The sequence below is a fragment of the Musca domestica genome, unplaced genomic scaffold (assembly GCF_030504385.1).
Source record: "Musca domestica strain aabys unplaced genomic scaffold, Musca_domestica.polishedcontigs.V.1.1 17, whole genome shotgun sequence".
NCBI lineage: Eukaryota > Metazoa > Arthropoda > Insecta > Diptera > Muscidae > Musca > Musca domestica.
This window is the reverse complement of record NW_026712230.1, coordinates 13,977,716-13,989,947: the sequence shown is the minus strand read 5'-3', so window position 1 is coordinate 13,989,947 and position 12,232 is coordinate 13,977,716. Positions and strand designations below refer to the sequence as shown.

The 12,232-nt window shown below is 34.5% G+C and overlaps 1 protein-coding gene across 2 annotated transcripts in view; it reads right to left on the bottom strand.

Annotated features, from left to right (window-relative positions):
• Positions 1-2,755: 2,755 nt before the first annotated feature.
• The window catches only part of LOC101901021 (myotubularin-related protein 14), a 32,891-nt gene continuing 23,414 nt past the window's right edge, over positions 2,756-12,232 (bottom strand). For both annotated transcript variants that reach the window (XM_005183205.4, XM_059120583.1), the window contains 6 exons: positions 9,567-10,561; positions 5,989-6,543; positions 5,836-5,919; positions 5,571-5,762; positions 4,103-4,501; positions 2,756-3,805 (listed from right to left, as the gene is read on the bottom strand). In XM_005183205.4, coding sequence (XP_005183262.2) covers positions 3,670-3,805; positions 4,103-4,501; positions 5,571-5,762; positions 5,836-5,919; positions 5,989-6,543; positions 9,567-10,561 — 2,361 coding nt within the window. In that variant the 3' untranslated portion in view covers positions 2,756-3,669. The remainder of the gene's footprint in view (positions 3,806-4,102; positions 4,502-5,570; positions 5,763-5,835; positions 5,920-5,988; positions 6,544-9,566; positions 10,562-12,232) is intronic.

Sequence of the window (12,232 nt, the reverse complement as noted above, 5' to 3'; positions counted from 1 at the left end):
CTTCCAAATGGTGGAGGGTATTAAAAGTTCAGCCCGGCCGAACTTAGCTGCTTTATTATTTGTTTTTTTTTTTTTCGATCAATCTAATATGCGCACACAAATTCTTTTTCGATTCATTCAACATCGCCATGCCCCTAAAACTACAAGTATATTTGGCAGAGGAGTCCAACGCCAATGCTTTAAACCGTAAAACAACAAAACTGTTATTTTTCTCCATGAAATGTTTATCCTATTTGTTAATTGTTTGCATCTTTATTGTATTTCCCTGAAGATTACTGTTGAAAACAGTCGAAATCCCTAAAGTCTAAACAAGATTAAATTTATTTTAGTTGTAAAAAACTCGAGTTCATGTAGAAAATTGTTATATTATCAATATCAAAAAGGAAAAATCGGTCATCGCAATTAACATTTTTTACATTCTTGCAGTTCTGGAACAGAACAAGACTGAGTGCAATCAGTTTAATATTATATACTGTATAAAATATAAAATTAGCATTAGTCACAGAAATGCATTTCAAACCCATTTCATGGAGTCTAACTTGCAACAATGTAAATGTACAAAAAATGTCAGAAAAGTAATCACCAGCGTACATCAATGTTACTAACGGTAGTGGCCGCTCCCAAGATTGAAAAAGAAAGTCAAATCATTATATTATGGTATTATAAATTAGATTTTTCTTTATTCATAACAATGCTGCCTTTATGTTTTTCAATTGTAACATTTTTATGATTTCATTTTTTCTTTTTGTATAATTGTTTTACGGCAATAAAAATGCATTATACCCAACAAAACAAAATGCGAAAACAAAAATAAAAACAATTACAATTACAAAATATGTGTTTGTTTTTTTTATGTAAAAAAATAACTTTTCGTTTTACAACGGCTGGCGGTTGGCAGCATGTTTTTTTTTATCCCGGTATCGTTTTTTCGTAGTTCGTTATATGTTTTCAACATGTTATATACACAATAAATGTTACTATTTAAGGGTGTTTTAAACATTTTTATTTATGACAGTAATTAATTACATTGTTGGTGTTTTTAAGTTAATGTATAATGATTTATGCACGAAAGTAGGAAACTTATAAGCTTGTTTAGCATAGAAAAGTATACGTGGAAAATCATTGTGATTGTGCTGAATATAACCAAAAGTTAACTTGGGACAAATTTGAACTATCCGTTCAGGATTTGTTTTGAAAAAGCCTTATTGATACTTTCGGTGGAAAGAAAATTACTGGATTATATAGCATCAAACACATCCCTTAGTCTGACTGATAATCTTCTGTACTAGGTTATCATTGCACTGGAAACTGATGGTGACCTAAAACGTTATGGAAGCTGATTTCTAATCATCGAAAAATTCTAGGATGTGGACGAGAGACAAGATATGGAGACCAACGTTAGATCTAGCAGGCCTAGGAGTCCTAAACCTGGTGATGACTCACACGCTATGCACTGAATTCTTGTAAGAAAGTTTGGACCTCATCACGCACTTCTAAACACTAAAGAATTAAGTTGCAGCAATGCATCCAAGATTTCGGACAACTGCGACATAGTTCAAGTGGTCATCTTTGCAATCAGTAGACAACTGACTAATGGAATCAATCAATTGGCTATCCGTTTACTAAAACGCATAGATCCATTAAAAGTTTGCATATTAGGAAACAAATTGGCAGATGAATAGACAACATACGCGTATGAGCCAAAAACTTGGTGAAGCCATGGTTCCATTTGATTCAATTGATATAAAAAGTTTAGTGAAAATGTGTAAATTCGACTGAATGTAGGGTATCAAATTCAATTTGGAACTGCCAAACATTTCTCCACCCTCTCGAATAAACTCCTCCTTAAAACTTGTGTGGGCTTCACTATACGGCTTAGAATGTGCCACTATTCACAGCTTCTATATCTTTCCTATTCCCAAATTTCTCATTTCTTCCTAGGATCAACACGATGGACCAAAGGTCTCCGAGTGAAGCAATTCAATCCAATCCAAAGCATTTTAAAAAAGACTTAAACAAATAGGGGAAGAGTAAAGGATCCAAAACTTCTTCAAATGGTTTATTCTGATTTGCGCTTATCAACTCTACAAACATCTTGCAAGATGATCTGTTACGATTTTATAAAGCTTGTTAGTTATAAACGGACCATTATCTGGCTTCTCAATATTCCCTTTAAATTATTTTTTTCTCGAGGCTACTGAGCATAAACACCAAATTCCTCTTCAGAACATTTCAAAAATTGTGGTGTAGGTTGTCTTAGACGTATTTAATACCAACTCAACATAGGAGTCCTGGATATTGTAAAGCTGATAAATGTTTTAAGAGATTTCATGTGAAAAACTTGTTATATTGCTGTAGTAACGATTTCAAAAAGCTACCAAAAATAGAAACTGACGCAGAGACTGCTCGGAAATTAGGTTGAAAGCACACAAAAAAACTTGATCAGAAATTCAAGTGTATGATCTATGTTTAAAAACCGTCAAATTTAGAATGATATTTTGACCGTACCTAATATATGAATAGGAAAATATGCTGTCCAGAGACTCCCCCAAATAGACAGTAGAATCTACGGTCCGGAGCCACTTATTTTTCTCGCCAAGTACTGTCCACCCAAAGTACCCTAGCAGAACTGTTACATAGCAACAAATATTGCCTAGACAAAACAGTTGGTCTGTTCCAGAACTGCAAGAATGTAAAAGTTTTTACCACCATAACCGATTTTGCCTTTATGATATCGAAAAAAAAATTGCAAAACTAGTGATTCTTGCAGGTACTGGAACAGAGCAAGTATTTTGTGGGACAATGTTTATTATTGTTCTGCTTCTACAACGTGGCAGACAAAGTTTCAATTATTTTAGTTATTTTCAATCACAGATAAAATATGCTTTCCATGATTTTATAATCGTTAGACTTGACTTCTTATAAATTATATAAATAACATTTATACTAATATCGAATTATGTATATCAATATCAGTGGCGGATTATTCGGTATTGGATTATTTTCATTAAGTAGAATAAAATTGTTCATATTGTAGAGTTTTTTTTTTCACAACAATACTGGCAATAAATAAAAATACCAACAAAAAAGACTAAAAATCAATTAAAAACGAATTCATTATTATACATTTTACGAAAACTATAAATAAATATTTAATTTCGTTTACATTATTTGATTTGTTTTTCTCTTTTAAACTTAAATAAAATACAAGTATTTTTCTACAAAACAAAAAAAGTTTGCTATTACAACCTCGTCGTCATTGTTGCCAGCAGTAAAGCGTCTACTAAATTCCATTATTTTACGCTTTCGTGTGGTGAAAATATTCTTTAACTTGATCGTTTTTCATCTCATTTATATATTATTATTACTTATGAACTTATATTTGATTATTTTACAAACTTCAAACTAATTAACATAATTAAAAATAAAAATTAAATGATATACAAACGCGCATAGATGTAAACCAATAATTAATTAAAAATAATTAAATATATAAAAAAAAAAATAAAAACAAAACAAAAATATATGTATCTATGTATATGTTTAGCAGGAACGAAAAGGTAGATAGAGGATGTAATTGTTGTTGATGTTATCGATAATAAGGTACTTTAACAAAATGACAACTGGATTTGGGATCTTCTTTCATCAATCGTCCTTCACTCATTATTTCTAAAATAATTGATCGGCTAAAGTACCAATAAATGTGGCTAAATTCATGGCAGAACCTTCTTTAAACTTAAGGCCAACAGTTTTCCCATACGCCTGTATGAAAATAGCTCTAACGGCATTTAAACGTTTTTTACGCCTGAAAAGCAGAGAGGGAAATAGAATTATTTATTAACACTTAATTCAACTTTGGGAATAATTGTTATGTGAGTTTAAAACAAGAAAAGATAATTTTGAAGAATGGATTAAGGACAGTAAATGGTGTCCACAGAATGGACTCATTTTGAAAATTTATATCTTCCTATTTCGTACAGTAGTTTACTTTAAATGAAATACATTAAAAGTTAATTGACAATTTTATACTAAATTTTTTCTTTGTGAGTTAAGTTTTAAGTCTAATTTAAGTAGACATACATATGTGGTAATGTGTACTTACATTATTGTTGACGTTTTACTCGAACCATTCATCAGATCCTTATCGTTGATACCATTCGTTAGGAAATTTAGTGCACCACCACCGTTACCGCCATTGTTTATACCATTACTACTTAAACTGGCATTGCTGCCATTACTGGGTGTATTTGAATGACAATTGTAGCCATTTCCTGTCGTACTTCCGTTTCCTGTCATTACGTAGTGACCACTGTTACACGATGTTATCGATATATTATCCGGTTGTTGTTGTGATATAAAATGCATCATATAACTGCCATTCATCATGGAATCAATTGATCCGGTGTCGGTAACAACTTGCCAACTACCATTCGATGATGTGGACTCTTGTCGTTGACGTGTTGCGCTAACACCTGGCACTGATATAGGACTAGTTTTTGATCTGTAACATATAAAAGGGGAAATAATATGTTTATTTTACTATGCGTAAGACAATGAAACCATAATGGTCTGTGATGTAATAGTGCTTTAAATGAATCGCATTAAGTGCATGGTTTTTCTTTAAACGGAGTTTCGTTTTTTTGGTAGCTAGAACCATAAAAAATGACAGACTTAATATTTATGGTGAAGATGTTCCTATATAAAATGAACTAACTACACAATGCCCACAACTAACAGAATGGATGTTGTGGATGCATTGAAAATCTCACAAAATGAAAAAAAAACTTCTCAATAATCATGATTATGAACACTACCAACTCAAACTGGAGTGTGATCAAACCAACTTTAGCTGTTGATGGAATCACCGAACTAATGACCTATCAGCTACGAATAGTCTGAGCGATTATAGCTGTGAGTATACGCTCACATCTTCGATCAAAGCTGCTCCTTTATGCTAATCCTGAATACTATATATTCGCCTTCGTAGATCTTTATTGGGCGGTGGCGATCACTCGTTACAGCTCGGCGATCTAGCCCAGCTGAGTCCAGCTTGGCCCAATCAAACTTATAATACCCCCAACACATAGTGTTGTAGGGTATAAAAATTCGATTGAAATGTCTATTTTAAATGGAGAAAAATGTAGTTAGGGACAACTATAATAAAGAAATTCGAAATAAAGAAGTCAGATTGTCGAAATAAAGATTGTTCGAAATAAAGAAGTCATTGTCACTAGTAGTATTCAGAAAGATGGCAAATTATTTGGAGGATGGTTCAGTATGGTCTAGGGAAAGACAGTTGCAGTGTTACTTTTACTTTTTTTGAGTTGGTCAAGTATCATATTATTCTGGACCGCACACCCACTTCTTGTAAGAAAGGAAATGAAAATGTTGTTGCTAAATAATGAGCGCTAATCTTAGTATCCTTGGCCGGGTATAACTTGGCGACTCGAATATTTTGAGAACGGGAAAACTTGAATAAATTATGGACAGAGATTTAGGAATAAGTTAGGTCATGCTGAATTATTATCTAACCTAACCTTTAGGATACATAAAATAGACTGTATACATACCTTTTAGGATTCGGTGAACGACTTGTAAAAGGATTCATAACCATTTGTTGTTGTGCTGTTACTGAGGCGGTTGGCATTGTTGTTGTCGTCGTTGCAGAAGTTGCATAAAAATTATCCGTTATGGACATATCACAGTTGGAACTATTGGAAAAACTATCATTGCTGTCTTGATCGTAACTTAATATAAAGTCTCTGTAAAATAAAAAAAAAAAACGATATAAAAATAACTCTCAATATGGAAATTAAAGGGAAATCAACAACTTACTCTTTAAGTGGTTCATCATCACAGCAATCAGACTTAATAACAATAACACTACTACCACTACTACTTGAGGTTTTAGTACGTTTCCTTTAAGAAATCGAGACAAACAAAGGATTAGTACCATGTAAAATAAATATAAAGCATAAAAACACTTACCTATGTTCTACAATACTAAATTCTTCATCGGTTATATATTTAAGCACATGAAAACAAAAGAACATTATGTCTTCGCCACGTTTCAAACGATCGGGTAGCTGATGGCCAAACAAATACCAGTCATAGGCCAGTGTTAAATAGGCCATTTGTAGAGCATTTAAATTCTGATGAATAAGACCATCGGCCCATAGCGATAGTCGTACTAGGGATATAAACAGCGGTGTTCGATCCCAGCCACTGATGCAATGTATCAGAAGACCTGAATTTTCTTCTTGTATATATTTTAGGCAGGCCTTTAGATAGTTTTGTGTTATTTGCACCAAATCCCATTGTTTGTAGTCACTCCAGTTAATATTCAAATCAGCTGTTGGACCAGCTTTCGGTACACTTATAATGGCATCATTAAATGATTGTTTCCAATTGTAATATAGATTCTTGGCCATATAATTATTGTCACGAAATTTCTTAAAGAATTCACAGCCAGGATAGGGTAGCGATAGTATATTGAATTCTTCGTAGTGATTTTCTGGATCAGCCTTTTCCGATGAAGAGACACTGGAAAGAAATAGGAAATAAGGAAATTTGTTATATAGGGATATTGAAATTCATTGGTTTATATGAATAAAAGTTACTTTTCTTATGAATACTTGAAATCTTTAAGGTCATAAGACTATTTGTACATATACAAGGTGAGATACAAAAACTACAACAAAGTCAAACGTCATATTTTTATATATTTCCTAATTTTATTGAATGAAAGCAAAAAATGTCGGAAATAGCTTCGAATTTTAGAATAACTTCAGATTTTAGATTGGCCACATTTGGCAAGAATTATGGCCTTCAAACGGCCAATGAAACCGTCGCACGCTCCCGAATGTTGCTCTGCGGTATTTTGACCGATTCCCGGCGAAGCGAATGCGCTTGCCAACCTTGCTTTCCAAAATACCCAAGACACAATGGTTCAACGGATTGGTATCCGGAGATTTTGGTAGCCACTGCGACGCGGGTTTCGATCAACTCGCTTTTTTACTTTTCGAACCATTTCTGCTGATGTTCCTGATTTCTTCCGTCCACTTCATTGACGCCGGGCTACGCTACCAATCACCTATCAAGGTAACGAGCGATGGTTTGAGACACAAAAGATTTATTTACATTTAAATGCTGGAGTGCTCTAACGATAGCCACTGGGTTTCCAGCCAAATATAAAGAAATCACACTATCGCGAATTCTATCACGAATAACTCTTTTACTGGAAAATTCTCACTAAAATGCTTTTGTACGCTTGTAAACAATATATAGTGAGCTGTCGCTGGAATAATTTTAACAGCTGTCGGACGAGTGGCTTAAAAATGAGAGCAGTCTAAGTTGGCTGCAGTTTTTTCATCTCACACTGTAGTTTTCTTTTTTATTCTTAAAATTACCAGATGTTTTGAATATATTATTTAAAAAATAATGGATACAAAGATCAATAGATTAGACATATGTTGTTTTTTGTTTTTGATTCGATTCTAATCAAAAACAAGTAAAAACACAATAAGTTCGCCCGGGCCGAACTTCTAATATCCTCCACCATTGGATAAAGAAAACATTTTTATACAAACGTGTTCCACTTTAAACTACAAACTCCAGTAAGATCGGTAGGAGAATGGTTGGACCCGTTATATGGGGGCCATACAAAAAGGGGGGCCTATATAGACAATTTTATACTATAACGATTGTAATTTATTGCGAGTCTTAATACCATATTTTCATAATTTCGTGGGTAAATGTGACTAAGATGACTAGGACCAATATGCACAATGTTGTAGAACCCATTATGAAGTACAAATACCAAATTTATTAGAAAATGTGGGTTAAATCGTCAAAATGCCGAGTATGCGATTGAACCGTTATATGTGCGCTATAGGAAAACGTGGACCTAGATATTCAATGTCCTGCCACTCATTACGAGCTACAAATACCAATTTTTTGTCAAATTTGTAGAAAAATGTGGTTAAAACCATCAAAATACCGAATAACGGGAGGTACCGTTACACGGGGGCTATACGAGAAAGTGCACCTGTATGTACAATGTTCCTCCATCGGAGATAGAACCCATGATGACAACAAATTCGTTGAAAAATGTGGCAAAAATTATCAAAATACCGAATATTGGAAGGTACCCTTATATAGGGGTTATACGAAAACGTGGGTCTATGTATACAATGTTCCGCCACCGGAGCTAGAACCCATAACGAACTACAAATAACGATTTTTAGACAAATCCGTGGGAAAAATGTAGCTAAAACTATCAAAAATACCGAAGGTCAGCAGGTACCGTTACATCTAGGTTATACGAAAACGTGGATTTATAAGTACAATGTTCCGCCACTACCAATTTTTAGAAAAATTTGTGGTAATATGGCTAAAACTAATATAATTCCGAATTTCGGGAGGTACCGTTATATGGGAGGCTATCCCAAAACGTGGACCGATGTACTCCCTCTGAGTGGTTTATATATATTTAAATGAAATTGTGTCAATATATTTTCCTATAGTAAATATTCCTTCTTAATATTCAATTAGCATACCTCCAAAAGCATTGCATGTCAACTAAGAAAAAAATGGGCACTTCATTAAAATTGTATGGCAGAGCAACCCCACTAAGGACTTTTTAAAATTTAGGAACTTCCCCATCCTTATTGAATGGATGCATGTAATGCTAGGTAGCAGGGGAAGCAGAAGATAATTATCGCCGTCAATTCGAAAACTATTAAATTGAAAAAGAAAACACCCTTGAAGAAGGGGACACCTTTTTGAAATCGTACTTTTCTATCGCCTTAGAACGGGATTCTAAGGTTCCAACTTCTGGATCGTTTGGTTAAAGCATTAACAAAAATATGCTAAATATGCATAACTGGACAGATGGTGGTTAAAATCCTGATCAAATCAGATGACCATATTTACAGACTGTTCCAATATGTTGAAGAGAACAGCCTTCCTACTCATTTAATGATTTCTAAGGAGTATATTTCAGTAGGTCGATTTGTAGTATCTAACAGGAAAAACTGAACTGAACTGAACTGAACTGGCAATATATACAAAGCGTTCCAAGATGGAGAAAGGGACTGGTGCAGGATAGGTTGGCTCCTGGCTACCAATAATAATGCATAAAGTTTACTAGATTTTTGGAACCGGTGATTATATACGAGTACATCGAGAATCAAACACTCACTAGTCAATTACTGTAAACATGAAATAATTTCAAGACCACAGGACGGCTCTATTTCAGGTACTTGACCCGATTAAGCTTTACTGAGTTGCTGGTTATAGCAATATTAAAGTATTAAAATGGATTTCTCAATTGAAGTGACTGTTAAAGCGCCGATTAGCTATGGCAGTTGGCAACTAGTTGTTAGATCGATCCGAGAGTTATAGATATACTAGAATTAAGCCAAACAATTAAAGAGCCATTAACTATTTCCATTTTTTTAATTCCTGATTATCTCGCATATTTACATGAACATTGACCCATGGCAAAAAGGTGCTACTTACTTTTGTAATAATATATAACAATCATACGCAAAATTAACACTTACGCCATAAAATACTTGATTTTCCTTTTTTCCACCATCAAATCGACAATTGCCGACACATTCAGTGCATTCAACAATTGTATGTCACTCTTAATCACTTCATCGTATGAAAAAGGCGAAGATTCATTCAAGGCATGATTCATCAAAGAGTCTTCATTGTTGTCGTTGTTCTCATCGTCGACAATATGATTCCCCCGATCGCTGTAGTTTGTGCCGTTCAAACAGTCGTAGGCATAGTCGACCACCTTGCGTCCATATGTTTCGGGCATTACGGATATGGTGGCCGATCGACAAATATACTTGCCGCGATACATAATCACAGGAACAGCAAACCGTTGACGACACCGTGCATATTTGGCCATGGTAATGAGTTCACGTATCTTATTGACGTCATACAAGTCTTCGTAGATGGTATGCTGATATGATGTTGAGGTGGATGTGGTGCCATTGCCACCGCCGCCACCACCATTTAACCCCACGCTGGTATTTGGTGTTGTTTGTGGCATTAAATGTTGAGGATATTGCATTTGTGTGGAAAAATACGGATGCGGCGGTGCTGGTGCTGCTGTTGGTAAGTTGTTGGGGACTCCGTTAGTTGTTGTTTGTGACATGGACCCGTTGGCAAATGTCACAAAGGCATGTATACCATTATTGGCTGTTCCCATATTGAGTGCTGTCGCCGTTGAAGACGACAACGACGACATAGAACCATTACTGCTGGTGGTATTAGCTGTTGTTGAGTTATTCGCATAATGGAGATGATGTTGATGGTGGAATCCATTTATGCTGCTATTCTGTGGCGTCGCATTTTGTGAGAAAATATTCGTATTGTTGGCGGTGATCGTAGATGCCATGTTGTTGGGTCTATTGTGCTCATATTCTGGTATAAAAATCCGACCCGGATAACGTGGACTGAGGATTCCATTTGTATTTTCAAGTTCGATCAGGGAATAGTCTTGTTTAAATAGGAATTCACATTTTTTCGTAATGTCTTCTTCCTGAAAAGAGATAGAGAAGATTGAAAAATATCGAAATAACCTTCATATAATGAGTTTAATATTAAACAATTGAAATTAAGACCTATATGATATTTGTTTATTTTACACCAATTAAAATTCCTCGGTCGTAAAGATCATCTTCGCTTGGCTCAGCGTAAAATTCAATGCCAATTAGCCGTGTCGCGTTGACGTTTGAATATTTGAATTTGGGGTTTGCTATAAATGTTAGGGAATACATCTTAAATATTGGGCTCCTTTTGTAATCCTTTGAAAAGGTCAAATCTTTAAACTGAGTACTATCAAATCAACTTGGAACAGGCCTATTGGCTTTGAATAGTGAAATTATGTGAAAACTTGCAGCGAGTTCGAAAAATGTGTTAAATTTGCTGAAAATCAAAAAAAAATTGTATAGGCCCAAATTGAGGATATTATTTATGATATATATTAGGTAAACAATTTCTTTTGTTCAGAAACTCACATTGGAATTTGACGTAGAACATTATTTCCTTTGAAAACTTCCCCAAAAAATTAACTAATTTTACTTAAACTGGATACGTGTTAGATTAGGAGTATAGTAGAATTTTGTGACAAATAAATTTGTAGAAAATTATGTGCGTGAAGATAACAACGAATTTAACTAGCGAAGACTCAAGTACTGTATAACAGTTATAATTCTCAGTATAACAGATATGTGTGAAGTTAAAAACGAATTTAAATACTGGATAACTATATACTGAAAAATTTAAAAAAAAAATTAATATATTAAAGAAATATCTCTGCAAAGTTAATGTTCTTGAACAGCCTATACTGTCTACTCCATGGAACACATATAACTATTTTAAGTAGATTAAACTATAAATTTTATGAGTTAGCTGGAATTCGACTGTGCAAAATCTAGGAGGGATAGGTCCATATGGAAGGTACCATTGGAAAGCTGTCGAGGAGTACTTTCAGAAACGTCGAAAGTTGGAACATTTCATTTCGGAAATTTTGAAAAAAGTGAATTTCAATTTTTTCCTAACTTTTATCAGAACAGCCCACTGTGCAAAATCTAGGAAGGATAGGTCCATATGGAAGGTACCATTGGAAAGCTGGCGAGGAGTACTTTCAGAAACGTCGAAAGTTGGAACATTTCATTTCGGACATTTTGAAAAAAGTGAATTTCATTTTTTCCTAACTTTTATCAGAACAGCCCACTGTGCAAAATCTAGGAGGGATAGGTCCATATGGAAGGTACCACTGGAAAGCTGGCCAGGAGTACTTTCAGAAACGTCGAAAGTTGGAACATTTCATTTCGGAAATTTTGAAAAAAGTGAATTTCCAGTTTTTCCTAACTTTTATCAGAACAGCCCACTGTGCAAAATCTAGGAGCGATAGGTCCATACCATCACGAAAAAAGCTACAAAAAGACCACTTTTTTCGTATGGTTATCTAAGTACTGCAGAAGAACGGATTCCAAGGAATCTTTATCCGAAAATTTCAAAAAGTGTTGAGTTACTTCCGATGTAAACTTTCAAAACGTGTCTCTGTTTAGCTCGACTTTCATAATCTGCTGGATTTTTCCTGTGGACAGCTTCGCATTCATAACCCGAGCTACAGTAAATTCCTCGTTTCTTTGGGAAAGATTAATTTCGAAAGCGGGCCAAGGCCATTACCACAGACCGAAAACTT